Source organism: Anomalospiza imberbis, chromosome 1 (genome assembly GCF_031753505.1).
Source record: "Anomalospiza imberbis isolate Cuckoo-Finch-1a 21T00152 chromosome 1, ASM3175350v1, whole genome shotgun sequence".
In the NCBI taxonomy this organism is placed as follows: domain Eukaryota; kingdom Metazoa; phylum Chordata; class Aves; order Passeriformes; family Viduidae; genus Anomalospiza; species Anomalospiza imberbis.
Window position 1 is genome coordinate 109,763,920 of NC_089681.1, and position 24,813 is coordinate 109,788,732.

At 38.8% G+C, this 24,813-nt stretch overlaps 1 protein-coding gene across 2 annotated transcripts in view; it reads left to right on the forward strand.

The window, feature by feature from the left end:
• The window catches only part of ZNRF2 (zinc and ring finger 2), a 55,186-nt gene that overhangs the window by 29,222 nt on the left and 1,151 nt on the right, over positions 1-24,813 (forward strand). Inside the window, exons 2-4 of one of the 2 annotated variants that reach the window (XM_068205789.1) lie at positions 3,611-3,706; positions 23,489-23,594; positions 24,287-24,364. In XM_068205789.1, coding sequence (XP_068061890.1) covers positions 3,611-3,706; positions 23,489-23,594; positions 24,287-24,344 — 260 coding nt within the window. In that variant the 3' untranslated portion in view covers positions 24,345-24,364. Of the gene's footprint in view, positions 1-3,610; positions 3,718-23,488; positions 23,595-24,286; positions 24,365-24,813 lie in introns of those variants that run through there. The other variant, XM_068205779.1, reaches the window with a different exon arrangement.

The window sequence follows — 24,813 nt, forward strand, 5'->3', positions numbered from 1 at the left end:
ACCCAGTACTTAATTGTAAACTGGGTCATGAAACTATTGCCTTCTGATTTGAGGAAAGGTAGGAAAATATGAGCTTTTTAAAGGACCTTCAACTGGCTTGTGGACAGTGTAGATTGTTTGCTTATTTATATTTTTCAAATACAATTAGAATAAAGTAAGTATTTTGTCTATAGTCAAAATAATTGCTCTTTAGGGTTACTAAAAAGAGTTGGAAATGGTAATTTCCTTCACACTAAACTTGCGCTATGCATCTCTTGGGGAAGATGGCTAAATCCAGGAGCTGGATTGCAGTGGAACATTGTGAAGGAATGAGAAATCGGATTCCACTTGTATTTAAAGAATGATTCAGCAAGTGTTGTGAGCCCAAGGCTCTTCTTCTGCTACTATGCTAGTCTCTGGCATACAGCTGATTGTGGTCACTGGAAAAACATATTTTCCACAAACACACTTTTTACTTCTGCCAGCTGAGTTGTTCCTTAAATCTTTGTTAAGTGTGATGTCCTCTGTTCTTTGGGTTCTTCAGTTCTGCACACTGAGTAAAGCTACAGCAGTCAGGTATCCCAGACCTGCTGTGTCAGGAGGATGTTTGTAGGTATTTAACTATTTCCTTCACCTCTCCCCTGACACAGGACAAGCCACAAAATGTATTGTTAAAATATTTATTATATTTCTAGAACACAGATTATTTACTAGATTTAAGGTAGGTGCATAGTGGTAAAAGCATATTCATCTGAACACTCTAGGTGGATAACCTGAAAGATTTTTCACAGCTGTCTATCTTCAAGCATGGTTTTAAGTAAAAGCAGTATTATTATTAAATTATCATTATTATTCACTCAAGTGCTCCCCAATATTTTATTTGGATTAAAATATTTCCTCCAAGGATTCCTGGGATATGGACCCTCCCTGTCTCTCCCAATTACATGTGCTCATGACTCTAGGGAATAAGCTAGAAGAGTTCTGTCCAGAAAGCAGAGAGAGAACTTGCTAATGACTGTCTCAGTGTTAACTAGACATGAACATAAAAGTTAACTTGCTGTAATGTAAACACCCCCTTCTGTCACAGCAGGACTCGGTCTGAAGCATATAAGGAAGTTACAGACTTTTTCACATCAAACTGTGTTGTCAATTATGCCTTATAGAAGCATATTAATGAGAATAATGCATGTGTCTTAAGTCTAGTCAAAACCTAGTAATCAGCAGCAGTAGGGTGATAAAGATTGAAAGAAAATTTACCCTGAGTCAGTTTTTGAAGAAACCTGTAACAGAACGGTAATGGGTGGTGTGTTTGGGTGTTTGGAGGACTGAGATACTAATTTTGATTTTAGTCATGTTCAGGTGTAGCCTGCTGTCTTGGTTTAGGGCAAATTTGGGAGAAAACCTCTAAAGGGGTTCCTCTAGAAAGCAGATTCAAGCGGCCCCTCCCCCAACTGGTTCAGGAAAATATTTCCTTGGAGAAAAGTGGAAAAAACCTGTTTATTAGCAGGCAAAGCATTCACCAGCACAAAAAATGAATACTAAACAACAAAACCTCTCACTGCTCTGAAGAGGTGATAAATTCAGAAAGTCCTCTTTGTGGGCTGTAGCTCGGCTCACTCAGTCTGTTATCAGTCCCTCCGGCGCTGGAATGCAGCTCCTGAGCCTGGTGGGCCACAGGTGTGAGCGAGCTTCTGGCATTTTTCTGGGTTCTTCAGTGTAGAGCAGGTTTGAACAGTTCCAAGAAAAAGAAAAACCACAGTCTAGGGAACTTCTCTGCCTCAGCTATCTAAAAGCAAAGGAGAGTTCTCTCTTGCTATCCATTCTGCAGACAACACAGTCCAGGAGCAGGAATGTGCAGGAGTGAGTACAGTTCTGGAAACAAACTCCACACTTCTTCTCCCTCTTTGCTCTCAGAACCAGTCTTAAAGGTGCAAAACTTATTTCTGGGCTAAACAGATGAATGGGTATACAATTCAGCATCATAAAGTCACCCCAGGACACCTGTGTGAAGGAGGCTACACAGTGGCTGAAAGGTCACTGATAAAGCTTTCGACAAGTAAATTAATGCTTCCAGCTAGTTTTTTCCAAAAGACATATTTGGCTGTGCTATGCTTATTGATCTGTTGTTTGTAAAAATGTGGGTTGGGGAAGGAGTAATAAAATCAAGGAGAGAAGAGCAATGTTTAAAGTGAAATGTAAGGTTGACACAATGAAGAAATAGATATGACTAAAATTGGAAGAAGCAGAACTGTACTTTATCTCAGGAAGTGGTTTCCAGCGCATGTTCAGCTGCTGCCCTGAGTTCCTTATGGTTGTTACTACCTCTTTGACTTGCTTCCTATGAGCTGCCCATAAGAAATGCATCATTTTCTTGATAAAGGAAGTGCAGTACTTGTTTCAATTGCTATTGTTTCGGGTTAGTTGCTTGATCTACATCTGGATAATAATTAACAGTAAAGATGAAAATTCTCAGGCATCAGTTATTTGAAAGTGCAGCATCAAGTTGCTTGTCATCCTTGACTGACTCGGTTTATTGTGGACTCCCAAGGTTAGAAGTATAAAAGCAAGAGGCAACAAACTAAAACATGTGGGAGCAGGCCCAGATTGGAATGCTGGTGGAAGGTGCAGTGACCTTTTATACAGGCCTGCATCATTACTCTTCACAGCATCAGAGAAAAAGTCGTGCCTTTGTGCTGAGGGTGGATGTAGATTAGATATTTTTGCTGAATGTTGTCCTGTTGGACAATCTGCCTGTAGGTGAACTCGTTAAGGACTACTATGCATCAAGATCCCTGTTGGGTTTTTTTTGTCTCTCACTTGTGTTAATTATTCAGCAGATCAAAATCAGTCAGGCTCTTCTGTGGATTGTAAAAGTTGTCCAGCTAATCTTGTCCTTTAACTGGAAGGTTGCTGTCTTTGGCAATGACATAAATTAAGGTATTAAGCACTTTTGTCATAGGCTGTTATGCAGTTGCATCACAATCCGGACTGTCTTAATTATTCTTTACCCCTTGTTGCCTGAGGCGGTGACCTCAAAAGCTAAACAAGGTCGTGTTTGGCTAGGATGAGAGCAGTACATTTCAGTGCTACAGGAAGTATTAGTGATTCAATAGGTGAGGCAACACCCCTGAGTTAATATTTTCCCAGGGCCCCAGACTGGTAAAAGATGCTGCAGCTTGTATGACAAGATGTAAAACCAAGATCCTTGGTTAAAGTTTCAGTACAATTCCTGGTAAAAATGAACATGTTAATTCAGGATTACTGCACAAGTTCAAATTCTAATGGCTCTGCCCTCTACACATTTGTAATTTCTGTTTTAGTAAAGTCATATTATCCTCTTGCTCCTGCCCTAAACTGTTTTTAAGTTGTTGAGAAAGTTTATGTTCCAGAGGTGCTGACAATGTTTGCAATTGTCAACAGAATGGTTTCCAGAAACAATGGTCCATTTTGAGATCTTTTGAAAGAACAAAATGAAAGATTTATGAAAGAAATGTCAGGTCAAAACTGAATAGCCTCCAGGATTTCTTTTTTCTTTATTTTTATATGTGCAGAATAGCTTTTTGGTTTGAATATATATATATTTGCTACATGGTTGAGTGTGCTCACACTTACATATTTTTATTTTCCATAGGATTCAAGTGCCCTGTATGTTCAAAATTTGTATCTTCTGACGAAATGGATTTACATCTTGTGATGTGTTTGACAAAACCAAGGATAACCTACAATGGTAAGAAAGAAGTAAGCTGATAATTACTTATTCATTTTAAACATCAGTGTGATAATAATCCTTTACTTAATAAGATATTCTGGTAACTAGTTTGGTGGACTCATAAATTACAGGTTTGTTTTTTTTTTTTTGCTTGTAGATTGTTTTCTAATTACTTCCTAAGAACTTGCTCTTTATATACTGCATGGCAATATAGTTTGGTCTGTGTCCTGCAAACATAAAATTACTCTTATTTGAATGTGTTTATTTCATTTTTTGACCACTGTGTGTTTATTGTCCAGTTGAGATGTGTGTCGTTTACACATCCTTTCATCTAATGACATCAAGCAGTGAGGGTGGGTCGATCGAGTCTCCTGGGGACTTTATTAAGGACTGTTAGTTGACATGCTGTGCATTTGCACATTATTCAAGAAAAATACACTTTCTGGGAGGAACTAAAGAACTTCTCCTTTTTCACTTGATTCCATATGTGATACTTCATAAAGACTGGTTATATGTTTTTGTTATTTTAATCAAACTGGCCAATATTAAATGAATCACCTGTAGCAGCACTGTTTTTTCCCCCAGCTACTAAGCTCTCCTTCTAGGCAAGCTTTAATGCAAGGCAAACAGGACTTGTGCCACTGGGATCAAACCTTTCTATCACAATATATATCTATTCTATATATGACACTCAGTTCTATGGCAAGCACAAAAAAAAAGGTTTGTGGAAACAAGAAATTAGAAAGTCTTACTGAAATTTTAGTGCCTGCTTTGGCAGAAAATCTTACAGTGCATCTTCAATGAGATTATTGTTCACCAGTCATCAGATGTCAGAATAGAATGCAGTTAGAAAGAAATTGCTAAGGGGAGCGGGAGCTGGACTTTTTTGCAGGTGAAGAGCAAGAAGCTGAAAGTTGTTGTTCACAAGTTACATCAGGGAAAAATCTGATTCAGTGTTAAGTAGAAATGTGACATAATGAGGGGGAGGTCAAGGCACTCGAAGAGGTTGTGCAACCGCCTTCCTTGAACAATTTAGTCTAACTTGGTCATGGTTTGAGTGAGGGGCTGGACCAGAAGACCACCAGAGGTCCCTTCCAACATAAGTATTTACTACATAAATAACCTGCAGTGTCATGGGCCCTTTGACCCTTCAGGCACTTTGCTGTTAGGGTATTCTACTCTGGACCGTTTTATTGAAACAAGTCTTAAAGAATGGTTGGGCCCATCTTATTTTTTGGATAGCATAATGCTATCCAATACTACTGGCTCATAATTGCAAAAATAATTTAAAATCATATGCTTAGAGTTGTGTAATCCATTTGAAAGCACAGTACTTAGGAAGAGTAAATATTTATTTTTTCTTCCTGGTGTTACCACACATATATTTGAGAAGGTTGACTTCATCTAGTAAAGAGGGCTTTTTTTCTCTTTATTTTTCCTTCTTAAATTCAGGTCTGAGCATTTTCCAAGATAAGGGAAACTGTGTACTGAGGGATGTTGGACGTTGGAGAGAAGAGAAGCACACTAGTCACCCCAGTCAAGGCAGGAAAATGCACTTGGGATCAGTTAGGGTGGAGCAGAAGGAGGCAGACTGACAGAGAGCAAGCTCTGGCAGTAATCCGTCTGATAGGGTGTGCTCAAATTTGACTGACTTTTCCCCTGCTGCTTCCTACATGTACATATGAGTGCACTCAGCTGACTAAGATTTTGTTTGAAGATATGGCAATTACATAATGTAACCTCTCAGTATCATTTATGATGTTTGAATCACAGTGGTGCCATATGCAGACTCCTTTTTCCTTTTTGCATTGTTTCAGCTTACACAGTGCTGGTTGGAGCTCTTTTGGGCCATCTTGTTACCTTTACACAGTTTTTTTTAAGTCAACAAAGCAGAAGTAAAACCTGTGAGTGGCAGCTGAAGCCACTGGATAATCTGCAGCATGACAAAAGCGGTTGTGGGCAGTGCAATATGAGTTAACAGCAGCATGTCATCTCTTGGTTTAGGAGTGTGTCTGCTGTACCGTGAGCCTCAGAAACTGATTCTAGGAAATGGTTATGTAAGTGTGAAATAAGGAAACTATCAAATTAGGTAGGCTGGTTTGAGAGAGATACTTAGAAGTATGGTCTCATTTTCATAAACACTTCAGAGAAGTGTGCATTGATCCTTGTAGCTCTAGTTGGTTAGCTCCTGGAGTCACGGACTAGATCTTAAATTATAGCCTGTAGCTGGCTATTTAAATTACTGCAGCATGAAGAATTTGAGAATATGGCTACTGAGTTGTGTAGTGCTCAGTTGTGGTCCCTTTAATGAGGCTATTGAAAAAAATTAATAGATTGGTAACTTAATGCTGCCATGACTTCAGGCCCAGGCCTGCATATGAATGTCTATATGCATGCATTTCTTTCTTGCCTATTTTGCTGTTTGTCATCATGAGATAGTGATGAATCGACCTTTTAGCCATAGGCCAAAGGCATCTCAAGTTTTGTTTGAGAGAAGAAAAGATGCTGCTGTCAACTTTTGATACCTGCTTCCAAAATGGAAGGCATCTCTTTATGCTTTACTTTCTCATTGCTGTCTTGGCCTCATGCCATATATAGTAGAATAGAGCCAACCAAGCATCATTTGCTCGTGTTGGTCACTGATATTTCCCAGTCCTATTATCACTAGAAGGGAAAATATTTTTTTTCTTCATTTTTTTCTCCTCACCTTCTTTTGTCTCTGAGTTTTGTGTTGCAAGTAGTTGAAGGGAGCCTTAGACTTTGCAGGTGCAGAAATATGTAGAGATTGAGCAGTTGGATTGAACTGTGCTTATGTCTAGTTCTGTTCTAGATATCTTTCCTCATGGTACTGTAAATGTATTAGTTGTTCATTCTAAGAAACACCAGGGAGCAAATAGTATGTATTTTGTCATTCTGAGAAGACAAACCTTTCTTTTTAAATATGAGTCTGAGGCATACAGTCTCCCCCAGAAAAGTGGGGGAGACTGCTTGGCTGTGATTTGAAGTTTAAATAAATTAATGAGTCCTCCTGGCCAATCTCTAATTGCTTTCTGAGCTACCTTTGTGCATTGAATTTGGCAGTTGAAAGGGTCAGTGAACTGCAAACTCGGGCAGCTGTCTGATTTACATGTGTTTTCTGAAAGAGTGGTCACAAAATTGTTTCAGCTCTATGCTGGAAATTGTGCTGATTTTCATATAAATATATCAGTACATTTTATTAGCCTTATTCTTTCAAAATCATGTGACTTGCCTGCAACAGAGATCTCATTGCTGTCTCAATTAGGCATTTTAAAAGAGCTCTTTCTTTTTTTCTGTGGAACTTTGTTCCACATTCCTTAAACTACTTGTGATATTCACACATGAACAAATATCTAGGCATTTTTATACAAAAGCTGGTTAAATGAATGGTATTGTGCAAAAAGCATCATGCTGTTTGGTGATGTTGTCTTTAAAAACCTTTACTAGTAATTAGCAAATGCTGTTACTTGCTGAGTTGTTGAGGAGCCAGAGTAGGTCCCATGCACTGGTTAACCACAGGTTGCCAAAAGCCAGTTTTTGAAGAAAGTGGGTTACTTGCTAGTTGACAGGTTTTTTTTTTTTTTTTTAAAAAAGACTGCTAAAATATTGTGTAGCCATCCTTTGAGCTTTTCCAGAGTGTTAAATGAGGCCCCTTGCACCATCTTGTTCAAATTTGTCATGGTGACAAGCATCGAGCCCACTTAGAGATTGCTCTGTGAACGGTGTTGCTTAAATTGTAGCCCTGTGTTTTGGTCAGGTACGGGCATTTATGTGAATTTCCTCAGTGCTTTGGAAGCCACTTACCTTAAACTCCTTGCTGATGATTACAGGTGCCTGGTAAAGTTTAGATTTTGAATATAATTATTGCTTATTTTGTGTTGTTGCAATATTGATTCAGCTTTTTTCACTGGAAGATGTTTTATAAAAAATTGAGGAGACACAGGAGAGACTTGTAGCTTTAGATGCTTTGCAACAAACATACCCAATAACTTCTGATGAAATCCTGCACTTGGTTCTGAAATAATTCTGGTTTTCATTTTTAAATTCTGTTGTTTGTTTCTCAGCACACTTTGTAAGACTCCATTAGTTTTATTATTATCAGAGGGCCCCTCAGAGGACAGGGATAGCAGCCTGGCACCTGGCCAGATGGGGCAGCCAGTGACCCTGGAGGGCTGGGGAGAGCCAGTCAGCTCACCAGACTGGTTGGCTGGCCTGGCGAGCCAGCCTGTCCTCTTTCAAAAGTTTTGATTGAATTAGCACATTCCTGTGGAATATTTTGGGTTTCATCAAGTCAGCACTTTCTGGTGGAATGGTGTTCTACTGGAAACTTTCTAAGCCGATCTCCTCCAAGCTGCTCGCTCAGGGCTGGTTTTGCTTTGACATCAGTGCTGCTCTTGCTCAGACTACTCTGCATTTAATTCACATGTGGCAGTGGGTCTGACTGTTGGCCAGCATATTTACTCAGGTTCATTTTAAGGGGAAAAACCTTCACTAGTGTAATTCAGAGAGGAACAATGTTGAGATATCCAGTGCATGAACTGCTGAAGGTTTTTTTCCTTACTTAAAGTAAGGACTTGGTAATTTTTTTATTTAAGTTACAATAAGTGAATTTTTAGACCTATCATATTAAAAACAGCAGGAGATCAGACAACACAGATAGCAGGGATTACAGATATGATTTTATATTAAGAGTGTATCCAGTTTCTTTGAAATGGAGAATTACTATGTGGATAACTGTTATAGACAAAATATTAAAAAATAAGGTATGTGTACCAGAAGGAAAAACAGGAGTGGAACTCATTGTGCTCTTCTTGTCTGGCAATGTACTTTGTGTTCTGGGGTGTTTGCATCACCAGGCACAAATAGTGGAATGTTCCCATGCCGTCTAACCAAATTCACAGGATCACAGGATATTCTGAGTTGGAAGGCACACACGAGGATTGTTGAGTCCAATTCCTAAGTGCATAAAACACACAGGGATAGAACCCACAACCTTGGTGTTATTAGCACCATCTTCTGACCACCTGAGCTGATCTCAAATTGACTTGGACCACAACAGTGCAATTGATTCAGATGAGCAAGGATGCAAAGCAGGGTTTTGTTTTGATTTAAACACACTGGTTTTTGTTCTAAATTGGTTTGAGGTGTTGCATCAACTTTTGTCTTGAGAGGAAAGCATTTCTTGCTGGTACTGCCATATGCTGAGGCCTGCATGTGAGCAAGTGTCAGAGTCTTGAGCTGGAGTCTGTGTAAGCAGTAATCCTTCTGTAGGAGTTGTCAGCATTGAAATTATGGCCATAACATGCATTTTGATCGAGAGCAGAGACTTAAATACTGGCATGAGTCACCTAAAAGATTAAATAAAAATATTTTTGAAACATTCTTTGTGAATGGGGCTGACCTAACTTTTAATAACACGAGTTACAACCTTTGTTGATTGCTGCCCATTTCAGCGTCTTTGGGGCAAGATACTTATGCCAGAACTTGTTGAGTTCATATTGCACAGTAGAAGGAAAGAAAAACAGGGCACCTTAACCTAATGTTTGAAGCACCAAAATGCCTGATTCTGGTAGTTTTGCCCACTGCAGCAACTTGATTTGCTTGGTCACTTCTGTGCACCAAGGAAGAGTATTCAGCAGGGCTGACGCTCTCAACTGTTTTGACTGATGGACGCAAAACTTCAGGAATGAAAAGAATTATTAACTTCAAGTTAATTTCTCTGCCAGAGTTCCTGAGATCATAGGAAGATCATAGGAAGATCATAGGAAGATCATAGGAAGATCATAGGAAGATTTGCAAGGTGAAAGACCTTGCAAAAGGGCATCTTGCCAGTCTGCCTGGAAAAGCTTGAGCCTTCTTCTTTGTCCTCATCCTTTAATAGGACTAGACTTCTAGCAGAGCAGTACTAAATAATGCTAAGGCAGATCAGTTCTTATATTCCACTTTATCCAAGGTGTAAAATTCTCCATAGAATTTCTTGATACTGTAATTTTAAAAGTTTAACAAGATACCTGGCTAAAAGTTTCTGGTTTTTTATTCTGCCCTAGGTGGTTCTGTGCTCTGTCCTCAGGGCTGCTGGGGAGGCAGAAGAGCATACTTTAAAAGGTAGTTTAACAGAACACATAAAAGACACTTCTCCTCTGCTTGCAGTTAAAATAGTAGTATTTACTCTTTTTTTTTTGATCTTGTGTTCTCATGAACATTCTTTAGAGTATGTAGGAGGTTCATTCAGATTCCCTAATGCTTTAAAACTGTTTTCTTCAGTAGTTCCTGAAAATATAAATAACTATTGAACTTCGAGATTTTGCTTAATGCGGTGACAGTAGAACATCATTATAGTAAATAAAATTTTCCTCTCAGACATTTGCATAGATGTTCTTCTGTGAATTAATAAAATACTGGCCCAGACTTCTCATAACTTGTCTTGCAAATCACTGTTAAATTTGAGGAAGGAAATGCTATTTTAGTAAGAGAAATTGTGTTTAAAGTAATGTTTGATTAAAATATATCGACTGGTTTGTACTTTCTCCCTTTAAGAATTGTTGATAATGTTTGAAGAGCAAACTTTTACTGATGTTCACCAGTCTAGGCCAAAGATACCTACTTGTCCAAACCAGACTGCCAAGAAGAGCAGTGGCAAACGTAATTTCTTCCTCCCTTTGTTCAGTAAAGCTGTATTTCCTTCCTGCCATCCCAAACCTCTCCTTCAACCGTTTTTGGTACCTCACAGAAGAGCATCACTGCAAAAGCAGCCTGTTACATTTCAAGTTTGTTGGGATGGGAGGTCGTTCATCTTGAAGAGTAATGCTGATAAATGTCACTAAATAAGACCACACTGTAGTTCAACTTGTGCAACCTGTGTCTGCCTCCTAAAGGGAGAAGGTAGGACCTGCTTCAGTGACCCCATTTCAGCCTCAGTCACTGGATGAACTGGGTCAGTCTCTTACAGTGTGGAGTTGCAGCACTTTTAGAAGCTTCAGTCTCTTATCTTTCCTCCACACCCACAAACTGTCAGCCCTTTGCTACGGAGCCAGAAAAGTAAGCTGTGTGTTTGTATTGGTGTGGCTGTGAAGAAAGCTCATCAAATGGGAACACAGTGTAACTGACAGGGAAGTACTTTGAATGTCTGGAGCAGCAATTCCCAGAACTGCAGACTGTCCCATTTATCTCTGCAAGATATACTCACGGAGATGTAGTGGTGGTGGTTGAAGTATCAATATTGCTTATTGCTTTACTTTTCATGCAAGGGAAATGTGGGATATAGATTTGTAAAGAAGCTATAACAGCTCACTTTCATGGTTCAGATTGGAAATGCTCAGTAGATGATGCTGGATTTTCTTTCTACTATAATGAACTGAAGTTAACATACTTGGATCCTGCTGAGAAGGACACACGGCAGAGATCACACCTATTAATAGCTTAAATTTTTCTATGATTTGTTATGCATGTGACTTACTCTTTTAACAAACCTTTGGGGAGAAGTATTTTCTGCATACTTTCCCTTCAGCCAGGCCTAAATCTTTTAGACTGAACTTCTTCTGACAAAGCCATGGCAAAATAGCTTCAATGTCACCTCATACTTAATTCAGTTCTTGAGAGCAGGACAACATTTTTTTCTCAATGCACTGGAATTGCCTTTATTTAAATGCATACCTGTGCCATGGGAACATTTTGTATGCAGCACTGGATAAATACAGTAAAGCTTTTGACAGCTATAGAAGAAGCCTGCTTGTTTCTGAAAGAAGCAGAGAAAATGGGACCATTCATGTGCTGAATAGCTCAAGTTATTTCTTTTACTTATATGCCACTCCTTAACCTCAGATACCGCTGTTGCCTTGCTGTCGCACTGACAGCGCTGCTGAGGTCAAATGACAATTCTTGTCCTAGAAAATGACAGCTACACCTGTGAACCAGTGCCGCAAGGAACGTCTGCGGGTGACACGAGGAGGGGACCCGATACCTGCGCTGCTGCGCGTAGTTGTGCCTCTCTTACATAATGGCAGTGCAGGGCTGCCTGCAGCAGAGAGCCCGGGGACAGCTCTGTCCCTCGCCGCGCTGTGACTCCACATCATGTGATGCGGGCAGACAGGAGCTACCTTCCATGCCTTGCACTTAATCAGTCTTAGCTCGGAGAGGTCATTCAGAGGATGTCATAAATCGCGTCTGCAACTGCTGCAGTCTTGTGACTGCTGGGAACTTAGCTCCAGGGGAAATAATGTTCCTAGTTTTGCTAGTTTTCTGTGGTAATTCTGCAGTCTTTAAATCCGATACCTCTAAAACCTTAAGATTTTACTCATTTGCTAGCAGCAGTCTACCCTTCTTTTTTTGTTTCTTAGTTGCCCTGTGGAGACAAAACCTTGAAAATATCCCTTTTCTAATCCTAGGAAATGGATTTCATTTGCTGGATTGTGAGATAATATTATATATTGAAATAGTATTATGAAATAGTACTACTTGAAATCATTAGGTCTTAAAAAATAAATACCAGAGTACATCTCACTGAGATTGAGTGATCTGTGTAGGAATTTCATGGTATTTCTTTCCCTAAATTTCTCACTGTTTTGCAGGAACTAATACAGATTATTTGCAGATCAGGACTTTCTCCCTTTTTTTTTTTTTTTTTTTTTTTCTCTAAAGAAGTATAAAAGAATAAGAGCTATTCCCTCTGGCTCAGAAACTGCCCTAAGGGCAGATCAATTTGAAACTACTGCCTGCAATGTAATTTGTAATTTTTTTTTTTCTTCAGATTAAAATCTTGCTTTAAAACCTGCTGCCCTTTGATTACTTAAATAGTCCTATGCTTCTGAGCTTAAGACTCAGCCCTTCAATGCACAAAAGAAGTCAGTCCAGCTTTTGTAGGGATTCCAGTGATAAAACAAGCCAAACCCTTCAGAGGCTAGCTGGGTGAAAATACTGCCAGTGTGATAGAGTACTCTCACTTCTAAACTGGAGATTCTTATCACTGCTTACATAGGGGAGAGATTACCAGTTTCTAGTATTTTTAACAAAATCCAGTGATTTTGGAACAGGATGTAAAACATGTACTGACATAGGTGCAAAATACTGGACTTGCCTATTCTGTCCTCCCTGGGGGAACCTCTTTGCTCCCCAAAGTTTGTGTAACTTTGTCTCACGTGGCTACAGATTTGCTCAGATACAGAAATAACCCCAAGTTCTAACACACAGCTGAAACATGAGAAACTTCACTGGTGTTTAGTGCTGAATTATATTAACACTCATTAAACCCTGTTAAAACTTCCTAATAAAAACATCAACTTCCATTTTAACCCTACACTAACAGCTATCTGTAATTCGAAGCCTTATCAGATTTTCATCATTTTGGCCATGTTCCTCATGCCCTTCCTCCTTGTGTGAAGCTTAATTAGGTACTATTCCTGTGTATTATTAGGTATTTGATAGTCCCTGTGTAGCTAAGGAAGAATGTAGTATTCTCTGTTAATTTTTAGCCCATAAATAATGTTTATTTGTTTGGAATGAAGATGTGGAGAAAGGAATAGTTTGGTTAACACTTACTTTTTTTCTTCTCCCAGTTCCAAGGAAGTCTGTTTTAATCTATGGCTTTATTAGCTGAAATTATGTCATAATGGTGTTCAATAGTTTTGGTAGCCTCTTAATTGAAAAAAACAAGGAGAAACATAGAACTTTAATACTGCTGTAGAAATACACTGCCAGATTATGGGCATGTAACTTGGAACAAATACTGGAGAAGTGTCTTTGAGGACATTTGGTTTTTTAAACACATCTTCCATGTTAACCTTTTTGTGTTATTGTTCATGAATGATCATGTTTGCTGAGTACTGTTGGAATTGTGTTTGTTTTTTATTTCACTTAGTCAATTTAAAATTCAAATGAAGGTTTATTGATGTTTTTTTTTCATCCTCTTGCAATTTAATACCTACATATTCAGTATCTCACTGGGATAGTAATAACCCGTAGGTACCAGTTAGCACCAGAAATACTATATCTCTATGCTTGCTGCAATAAATTATAATACTGGATAATGGGCTAGTGTAGAGTAGAAAAACTGAGATAACTTTGAAAACTCTGACTCAATATCTGATGTTAATCAGAACCTTTGCATTCAGACATGTTTTGCATTCCAGCTATATCACAAGGATAATTGCATTTAAAATAGGAATATCTTGTAAAAAGCAGTCTGTCTGCTGCAAACAGAAAAGACAGACAAGTTAAAATTATGCAATGATTTATATCCTTGTCCTGTGTATGCATGTTAACACCAGACATTGTGTTAATCTGGAGAAGGCTGATCTGGAGCCTGCAAGGAAAAGTGCCTTCTAGGCCTAGCACCTGGCACTGGGGTTAATAAGCCAGACTTCATGCACACTGGGTTTTGGCACCAGTGTTTTCATTGTGTGTTGCTTGGTAATGCATCCTATCTTCCCTAAGAATAGTGTCTTAGTCACACACACCTGCTTTTTCTCCTCCCCTCCTGTTTTACCTTAGGCTCATAGTTTCATCTTTCATGCCATCTCCCTGTGCACTCATTTTGCATCAGATCAAACCAAACTCCTCTACTTGCAATGAGTCAGTTACTTGGCCAATGTTAAAAGACTGGAAAAAAGATTTGGCAAAACTCATTGTGCTTAGGGCACCTGTAGGAAGCCTGGAATAGGAACTTGAAAAAGGACAAAGTGAACAAAACATGAAATCAAATCCTTCATCCAACTTCAAAACAAGTCACCATTAAAGTAACCCATATTGCCCAGACTAATAGGATAGATAACTTCATCTGAGCTGCTTCTCTTCATTCCCTCTCTCTGCCTCTGTTGTTCACAGACACTTACTGCCCTACCCTTTCCTTCTGTGAAGCTTTCAAATGTGCTTGTTTTGTCTGCCCTCTGTCATGTGAGAGTTCTCACACAATTTCATTAGGTCAGCGTGTCCCCATCACACTCATTGTTCATTGCAGACCATGAAGATTGAAACATCTTATTTGAAAATCTTTGCAATGCAATTTCTCTGGCTCTGGCTATACTTTCAGTGATGTTGAACGGTTGAAGACTTGCTTATTGGAAGACTCTTCTCTTCAATCTTCTCAGTCTTCTGTTGCATTGGGCATAAAATAAATTTAGTCACTTAAAAAAGCTGACAAAGCAAAAGGGATTTCCTAAACTCAGTGGGGATCTTTTTGAATGGCCACATCAACATCCTGCACTTGTGAGCTCTTATCCAAGTTAGATCTTACCTTCAGCTTGGTCAGGCAGTCATCTTCTGTTGTTTCCTCTGCCACATCCGTGCTCTGCCTTACCTGCCATGTTTTTAAGAACGTTGTTGGTGATAGCATCCAGTCTTGATTTGGAAAAGTTGCTAATTTTTACAGACTTACAGCATCTGAGTGAAGTCTTCCTTTTGACTGTAAAGTTATGGGAAAAGACCTGTTTCTGCAATGTAATTGGAAGGAATTCTTCACCCTTCCCCTGACCTCAGCGGTAGCTTTTCTTCATGAAATCATTAACTCAGATACCCAAGTGATTTACTACCAAAAGAAGCTTTTATAGATAAATATTCTTGGGGTTATATGCCTTGGTGGAGTTGGGGTTTTTTGTTGTTTTGGTTAGTTGGTTGAGTGGTTGGTGGTTTTTTTTTTTGGGTTTTTTTTTTGTGTGTTTGGGTTTGTTTGTATGGTTTTGGGTTTTGGTGTTTTTTACCTTTGGTAAAGAAGTTATCCTATGCAAGGCAAGCTGTAATTCAGGTCTCTCATTTTTCTTGAGTGTACCCTGCATGGTAACCCTGCCCGTGTCTTAAGTGGAAACTGTACAGTTCACCTGCCTTTGAACTGGATTTCTGGACTGCTGTTCCAAGTTTTCAATCGACTTAAGCTTATTGTTCATCTATCATAGCAGTTTCTTAGTGTTGGTATGGATTGGTGGGTATGCATAAGCAGCACTTAAATATTTTGCTTTGTTTTACTCCTGAACAAAAAGAAGTGATAAAAGATCTGCATGTGTGGATCCCACACTTCTATTCTTCCTTGCCTGCTTCTGTAAGTTTCCTTCATCCCAGCTCTATCTTCAGCTCCCTGTAAGAAACTATCCTCTCTAAATGCAGCAGACTCTGGCAGCAATACAGTCTGGTTGCTTCTGGCCATTTACTCAACCACTCCTCCTTTTGTAACATACTTGTGGTGCAAGATCCTTTTTGATGGTAAACTCAGCCTTGAGAAGTGTAAATCATTCTTCCCTGATGGAGCCAAGGAGGATGTATTCCCCAAGTGATCCTTTCTTAACACTGTTTCCTAAGGTATCTTGTTTTGCTGCAGTTTTGTTTCTTGTGGGTTTGCCCCTTTACATGCTGCTTTTAACTCCTGACATTCAAGATTAACACACGATAACCTGAGAGGTCATGTAATACTGATGAAAAACCAAGAAAACAGCCTGAAGGCAGCTTCCTTATTCCATGTGCTGCAATGAGCAGCTTTGTTTCAGGCAACATGTGCTAGGGTACACCATTCATGGTGAGATTTCACACGGGGAACGAGTTTGCTATGGATGCATCCAAGACTTTTTCACCCAATCACCTTCTGAGAAGACAATATTTAGAAGTACTGTCTCGCAGAAGCCATGTTTCTGACAGGAGCGGCGTAAGCCTCGGGACAAAATAGAAGTTTTGAAGAGTCTTGAAGGAAGACTCTTCAAGATCAAGGTATCCTCTTGAGTCATTCAAAAAACAAATATATGTCAGTTCACTTGAAGTGGGGACTTGGTACAAGATGAGTAAGGCTGGCAAAATCCTTTACATCACGTTCTGGAGGACAAGACTGTTTATTTGTGGCTCATTTATGAACAGGTGCAGCTCTTTGGCGCATACCTAGACTAAAATTTGACAACTTAAAGACATGGGACTTACAAATATGGTGAATGGAACTTACCTTTAGTTGTCAGTGCAACAGGAGAAAGTTATTTAGCTATTTTGAGATTATTTAATGTCCAAAGGCATCTTAAACTGCAAGCAGACTGATTAAACAAATGTTGGAAAGACTTAAGCAGAAGTTTTAGAGTCAATTAGATAATTGTATTGAGAGCAAATCTTGAATTACTGTGGAAAGGCATAGTCACTAGCAATAAATCTCAAGATGGGAGGAAAAGACATTTCATGGCCAGTTGGGCTAATAGAATTTTTCTGTTATGAATACCTATTTCACCCTAACACTTTCTGTCAGCAGTATAAATACGGACTGAGAAAGCTGGTACACTCATAACAATAGCACAGGAATGGCTGTGGATGTGGATGCTTGGAAGTGAGGACCTTTATTTCTATGACTACAGACCTTTTTTGCAAAGTGTAGTTTTTCACTGGAAGCCCTGAGGTGCAAACTTGACTTGACTGCAAGCAAGATACCTTAATTGGACATTGTATCAAACCTGTGTTATTTACACTTGAGATTTAATTTCTGGGTTTTTTTCAGAACCATAAATTGTATTAGCACCCTGTAACATATAGCTCCAGCTGGGATTCCCTTGTGGTCACTGAAGCTAAATCTCTTCTGCTTTCTATATTAATTAGCTATCTGGATACAATTCTCTTTAGTTAAACTATGACTACACAACACAGACTTTTGTTACTCCTGCTCACTTGAATATATTTCTATCACTACTGTTTCAGTTTTTATCTTTATCTCACCAGAAGTATTTTTTTCTACCATAGTCTCTTTAGTTATCTGTCTGAACAGGAAGTATCTAACTATTTCTCAGAATTTACTAAGCTCAGAATGTCCCACAAAAATTTAAATTCAGTTTTTCAAATGTGGGTTAGCTAAGAAACAATGAAACTTCTGCAGCCATCTCCTTCCATCTCAGCCTGGTGTTGCTACACAAGTATTGCCACTTAGGCCTAATTCTGCCAATATTTTTCTTGTGTGACTTTCCCTTTGTTTTGCAAGCTCCCTCCCCTTTACTTTTGTGTTTTAAGAAGAGGGAGCACCAAGGACAGTAGACAATGTGTGTGCAGGAAGTCTTTCATTACAGATATCTGTTTACACATAACTATCTCAGTCCTGGACCAACACTGAGCAACGTGAGAGGGATGGGGAAGACAAGGATAACTCTTGGACTTGGAGTAGGAAATTGTGATGGGCTGCTGTGTTGCAAGGGCTGAAGAGTGAGATGCCGAAAAACATCCACGCCTCCCAACTGAGCAATTAATCAAGTACTTTGTCAGTATTTGATGAAGTGTTACATTTGTTGTAGCTTGTTGGCTTGCTTTGGAGAGGTTTCATTTTTGTCTCTTGTGGCTGGGAAGGTATTTGTGGCTTGCTTGAGTTCTAGATAATACCACATGAGTTATGCAGTGGTGTTTGGGGTGATTGTATGCTAAAAAAGTTACCACCTGTGCTTGTTTGATTAGCACAAGGATATTGGGTTTTTTCAGCAGCATAAAAGGGAATTTGGATTTAAGTTATTCACATGCTCAACTTTGTGGTGTTGTGAATCCTGAAAACTGCTTAGCTGTGGTACAAGTTAAAATACTGGATGTTAAATATCTTCCCTTTTACATCTGATCGAGAGGAGGTGGCTTATACTAGAGCAAAAAAAAAGGTTTTTTGTTAGGAACTCACTGCTTCTTCACTACCCTGCTGAGCGTAGTGAAGTTACACTTCTGGCTGTGTAGGCACAATCTTCATAGGTGAGCTTAGCTAATGGCTTCAGCTCTGTCTTGCTCAATCTGCAGACTGACCCTGTAGCTGTGAAAGCTAAGTGGCAAAATAAGCATCTGCTGTGACAACTGAATGATGTTCCTCCTGTTGGGAGCTCTGAGCACTTAAGAATCCTCTCTCCTTCAGAGTGTCTTTCTGCCTCAACTTTTGAGCAGCAGTGGATGGCTGACCTGGTCATCCAAGAATGATCCCTGGAGAATCAAGAGTGTTCTTCTTGTGGCAGCCAGAATACTGAAAACCAGCTGTAATGTCAAAGAAACTGCTGGCTTTCCTAGTGCTTAGGATGGACTGGGAAAGACAGGTTTTGCTTGCAGTCAGTACCAGTCTGCAAAGACAATCACTGAGCTACATGAGAGAACCATTTCCTGTGCATGATGGTTTTCCTTCCATTCTAGTGTCTACTTCTCCCAAGGACATTAACCCCATATAAGGCTGTCCATATTATTTGTATCAGATAGTTAAAAATACTTGTCTCTTCCTCCTTCCTCCAGTGCCTGCTTTGCAGCAGAAAATTAAATGAGATGATGGAGGGCAGGAGGAGTGATAGAAAATACAGCTCCAGAGAGAACACATTTTAGGGAAAATGAGTGTGAAGAGGAGGAAAGCATAGTAAGAAACAGCCAGAAAGAAATGGAGAGGGAGAAAAACAGATGTGACAGAAGCCATAAAGATTTAGTAAATGAAGTCAGTAACATTTAATAAGTGTGTAATCACATACACACATACTTCCTGCCGAATAGTAAGGTACCGGTGGAAACATGTAGGTCCTCCTGGACTCCTTGTGATATCAGCAAAGGTGATAGCAGTAAAAATGTAGAGTAAATTCTGCAATATGGATGAATTCACGCTCTACATGTGAACAGATATATTGATTTCTAGAGTTCTACATTGTCCATTTAAAACCAAGCAGAGACAGTCTCTAGTACTTTATTAAGACATTTTTTAGTCATCAGTTCAAAATTAAATGACAAATACAATGTATTTGTTAATGTAACAAATACATGGTAATATGTACTATTTAATAAATTTTGTCAATGTTTTTAAATGGCTGTTGTTTTACCAATTTTAGTGCCAATACTGTCCAAAAGGTATGTTTCAATTAAGCTTCAGTTGTGTTCCCAAAAGGGTTGACCATTGTGGTGTCCTTCACTAGTAAGCTAGTTGGGATGGCAGCTTCCATGGATATTTAAGGTTTTAAATTTTAGAAAAAATACAGACATTTTTGAAAAGTTGTCATACTGAATTGGGTCAAAGCGTTTCTAACCTGGTGTTCTGTTTCCAGTGAATGCCCAGAGAGAAGTAAAATAATGCAGCTGTGAAGTGATAGCTCCCAAAATATATTGACATCTCCATGATTTGTGACTTCAAGTTTCTTGAGCCTAGGACTATATCTGCGTGTGTTTTAAAAGGAAAAACAAAAAGCATCAGCACAGATTTTAATTACCTTATCCAGAAGGTATGCCGTGCATATGCTTTTGCAATCCTCAGTTTAAAGACACTTTAATCACAGATATTGCCTATAATCCTAATCATGGCTGAGTTAGTGGCTTTTGTAATTATTTAGATGTATTTTCAAAAGTTCTAAAAAAGTTTTTAATTGGTAAAGTATGTGCCAAATTACCAGAATGTCTGTTTTTTAATCCTCTACTACTTATTTTGCTATAAATGCAGAAATGCTGTAGAATTTATTTTCCAGTAAAGATAAAAGCAGAAGTCTAGGAGGAAAAATTACTGACAACCCAAAGTTTAAACAGTAGTAACCAGGGATAGAGGCGAAGAGGAAGAAGTATTTGAGCAGACTCAGGAGTGAAATTCTGTGCTCTTTTGCAAGATTTTATCTCTGACACTAGTCTTTGGCTAGTGAGTACTTGCTCAAGTTGCTGGGAAGGTGGAGGAGTGTTTACCTCCTGTTAGGGGTAGTGCACTTGGATGTGGGGGTGTGGTGTTAGTGTATGTACCCATATGTGGGCGAAATGGAAAAGTGTGGCTTATTTCCTCTTCCCACCTCCATTTAGGTAATACACTGATATAAATGTTTTGATCATAACATTGATGAAGTTTTAAGCTGCTTTACTCCTTTTGTTTTTTGTGTTTTGTTGTTGATTTGGGTTTTTTTAAAGGGAAAAATGTTAAAATAAAATGTATCTGCTGAATCACTCTGCTGCAGGAAAAGATGAAAACAAAACCTCTTCAGACTGCAGTGGTTCTGTGCAAAATTATATACAGATTTTTCTGTAACAGATATGTTTAAAAGTCATTGTTAAATGGCCCTTAAACTGACTTCCATCTGATACAGGCCAGTGTTGGTGTAGGAGAGTGCTGTATAAAACAAGTACAAAACAAATTCTGACCAGATCCAGGTCTAACTGGATTTTTCACTCCTTTTTCTTTGTCTGAGATTGATGATCCGAATCACCTAAAATGGTCAAAAGGTAGTCAGATCCAAGGGGTAATAAGTCTGTGAAGGATTGGTTTTGCTGTCATCGCTCTACGTGCGTAATTAGTTATAAGCTTAATTATATGTGTTTGGAGTATGTTAACGTCCAAGTTACACATGGGCATTTGCAGTAGTTGTGTTTTTTTGCACTCATACCTTCACTGTTTATGCACAAGAGCATTAGGTAGGATTCATGAGGTTTACACAAGTAGGGAATGCTAATTCCTCATTATTCCAGAGGAAAAGGAGCATTGAGACCTGTTAACATAACTTCTTCTGCAGGGATGGCAGAACAGCACTGTGTTTCTGAGGTCTGGTCTGTGCCAGCCATCATTCACACCAGCTCCCTCTGGCATGATTGGGCAAAGCCCAGTGTGTGCCTGGTGCCTCATCCCAGTTGGAAAGCCTGGGGTGAAGCCAGGGAGGGCAGCAAGCTGTTTGCCAGGGACTTGTGCAGTAGGGCCAGTACTGGCAAGAGGGGAGAGTACAGGAATACTGGAGGGAAAATAAAAGGAGTGTCAGACACGCCAGAGCTGGTGGGAGGTACAAATGTTTGAACTGGCATCATGCCCTAATGTTAGCCAAAAGGTGCAGAACGTTGTTAAATTGCTCAGTGGGAGTTCAGACCCAAGCATTGTGCAGTCTAGGGAGTGCAGGATAAGCCCGGCAAGTACAATAGAGAACGATGGGAAAGCTGTTCACAGGAATGCTTTCTTTTATAAATTGTGTTTTTATCGGACAGCTTTTCAATTTCTCTTATCAAAGCTTGACTAAATGCTTCCCTCTTGAGAATGCTTGAGGGAGTGAGACTGGGATTTAATTCACTAGAGGTATCTTTGTCCCATTTTGGTTTGGGTAGCAGCTGCTGATCTGATAAAGGGACTCTGTGGAAAAAGTTACTTTTATTAAGTATGGTCTGTATGTATGATACATGCTTGAATTATTAATAGTGCTGCTTCCTACAACCTAACTGTGAGACGAAAACTGCTCACAGCAGTTCTTGTAAAGTTGTGCAAAGAGGTGGTCTAGGAAGATGAAGTCTGACAGCATCAAAGATTGATATCTCTCTAGCCAGACAATGTCCAGAGAGTATTTGCCTCCTGGTCAGATATTAGAATACCTTTGTATTAAAAAGACCCCAAACAACCAAATACCAAAATCCAACCTCAAGGAAGTATTTATCCTTAGCACCCTCTTCTGGGCAAGCTGACAGATAAGAGTTCTTAAAATATTTTCTACTGTTTTAAATTACCTTGTCTCCCTAGTATCTCTAATGTTTTGAGAAGCTTACAGTTTCTGATTGAACAACAAGAGTTTACTGTGCATAAAATACATTTTAAATTTTTTCTTGTTGTGGTGGATGTATATTGTTTATATTTTTGTTTTGAATATTTTTCTTTATAATAGTTTGCTTAATGCTAGACATTTTTCACACCTCCATGAAGGTGCTACACACGTGGCATTATACAGGATTTTTAGCATAACCAATGAATGTAGAGGAAGACTGAAATAAGCACTGCTTTAGAAACCCAAGCATCTGCAAAACAGCTGTCATTTAATGGAAACAATGTAGACCTAATTTCCTTTTACTTTCTTGCTGCCATGGCAGCTTTCTAGTTGTCTGTCATTCTCTGTGTTTGGAATGCCAGTGGTGATGGAGCCACAGGAGAGAACAGCATAGAGCTGCTGGTTTCTCAGTCATAGCTGCAAAAGGTGCTCTCCATAAGCAATCACTCGTGGTGCCTTTTGGCAATGAAGGGGAAGTTTTTCCATGAAACCGTGGAAACTTGAACACATGGACTTACTTTGCCAAGTGTGCACCTTTCTGATCTGCCAGTCTGATTACTACATAGTCTCTTGTTGGGAGTGCCCTGTGGAGTGTGAGGTTGTGTCTTAACAGGGACTTCTAATCTGCATCTGGCAAACAGGGCTTTATGTGATCTTCTGTTTTGCTTCGTGCTAAGACTGAATTCTGCATTCCAATTCTGGCTAAGAGAAATATCCAAGAGAGAAGGTTTTTATTAAAAATAATGTTTTCCCAGAAACTTCTTAGTGGAAGCCAACTCTTTTACATTCCTAGTAATTTACTTTTTCTTCCTTTGTTCTTGGACTTGGTAATTCTGCAAAAAATTCAGTGTCTTCAGGACTCATTGGAGCTATACAGCAATGATTTTTCCTTCATGGAAATCTCACACTCCTACAGTTGGCAGTTTCATACTTTACACTGAGAAAAAGGTGGATGGGATGTAGAACATGCTAGTGTGGTGAGAAGAAGTTGAAGGAGTGAAATTTGAGTTACCAGCAAGGCTGGTGAAAGAAAGTCAGATGTATAGAAGAGAGATGAGTAGGAGAGTAGAAAAATCAAATGACAGGCTAAGTGTTAAGAAGCTAGGAAGAACTTTATCTAGTTATTTACCTACAGTGCCTTGTCAGAGAAATGTTATGTTCAGGCTTGAACTTAACTTGCATGTTGAAGACTGAGCATGGGTTCTCATCATGAATCTTCAGTCAGTTGGTGTGTCACTGATCCTTACCTTTCTGCAGGACAAAAAATACCTTCTTCAATAGATGTCCTTGATGTACTGAATAAGGAACGTTTTGCTTGTAGTACTCTGATTCTTAACCATTTCACTTTGTGCTCTTTCCTCAGAGGATGTGCTGAGTAAAGACACTGGGGAGTGTGCAATATGCCTGGAAGAGCTGCAGCAAGGAGATACTATAGCACGGCTGCCTTGCCTCTGCATATATCATAAAGGGCAAGTATTCCTTAGGATGGATATAAAATTTCAGAAGGTTGCATTTATAGGCTAACTTTTCTTAAGGGGTGCTTAAAGAAGTGCTTAAACTTAGTTGCTTTTTGCATTTAAAAATAACAAACAGCAGTAGCAGCCTTAAAGATGTTTTTTAAATAACATCTTCCTGCATCTCTACCAAATGTATTGGAAGGTAATTTTCCCTGCTACAAGCTTCTCGTTCTTGGAAAATCACCTGAATGGGGAAGGAATGTGTATTATGGCTGAGGAGCTTAGGTTGTGCGGGCTTAAGTTTTGTCAAATGCTAATAGAGTTGTGCAGGGAGAGGGAGGAATGTTTTTTTAACCTGTTTCATATTTCTTTTTCATAAGTGTCTGTACTTTACAGAAAGTAAAATCTCAGTGAATGATATAAGCAAGATGATAATGTTAGTAGTGAATTAACCTGTGTATAAAATCTGTAATTTGTAAAATGCTTCCTTAGAAAATGTTAACACTTAAGAAATTTAGGTTTTCAACAATGTTTAATACTCAAATATTACTGTGGTTTGGGGTTATTAATTTTTCCAGTGATGTGTGTATATGCATATACTTCTAGTCATTGAAATGAAGAAACCAATTTGTATTCATATCCTACTGCTAAATATTACTGGTATTCATGTCAATTGTTCTCATATTTTGTCTTGTATCCAACAGTTGCATAGATGAATGGTTTGAAGTAAATAGATCTTGCCCTGAACATCCATCAGATTAAGACAAGATTCATATTTTTAGGTAATGTTTATTTATGTTCCAACAATAAATATCTTGATTACCTGAAATAACTGTACTATTTCTTTTTAATTGTGAATTTACTACTGTGTCTCAGAACTACAATATTAATCAGTAAGGATTGATGTATATTGCAATACAGGCAGAAGGTTTCTGCATCCTTACATGGCATGACCTTTCCAATTTTAGTACTGGAAAGTGGTCAGTGTCAAGAAACCTTTAGCATTAACTTTCTAAGAGTATTTTTCCATAGAAATGAAACAAAATTAAAATAATACAGTTGTGTAATTTTGGATTGTTCGTTGAGTACTGGCATGTATTTCTGACAAGGCTTTTGGAATCATATGAAAAGGTTGAAGCTAGGTATTTTCAAAACTACCATAATGTTAATGCATTTCAGAATGTTTAAAGCATATAAATAAATAAAAAATGTTGATATGTTTCTATCCATC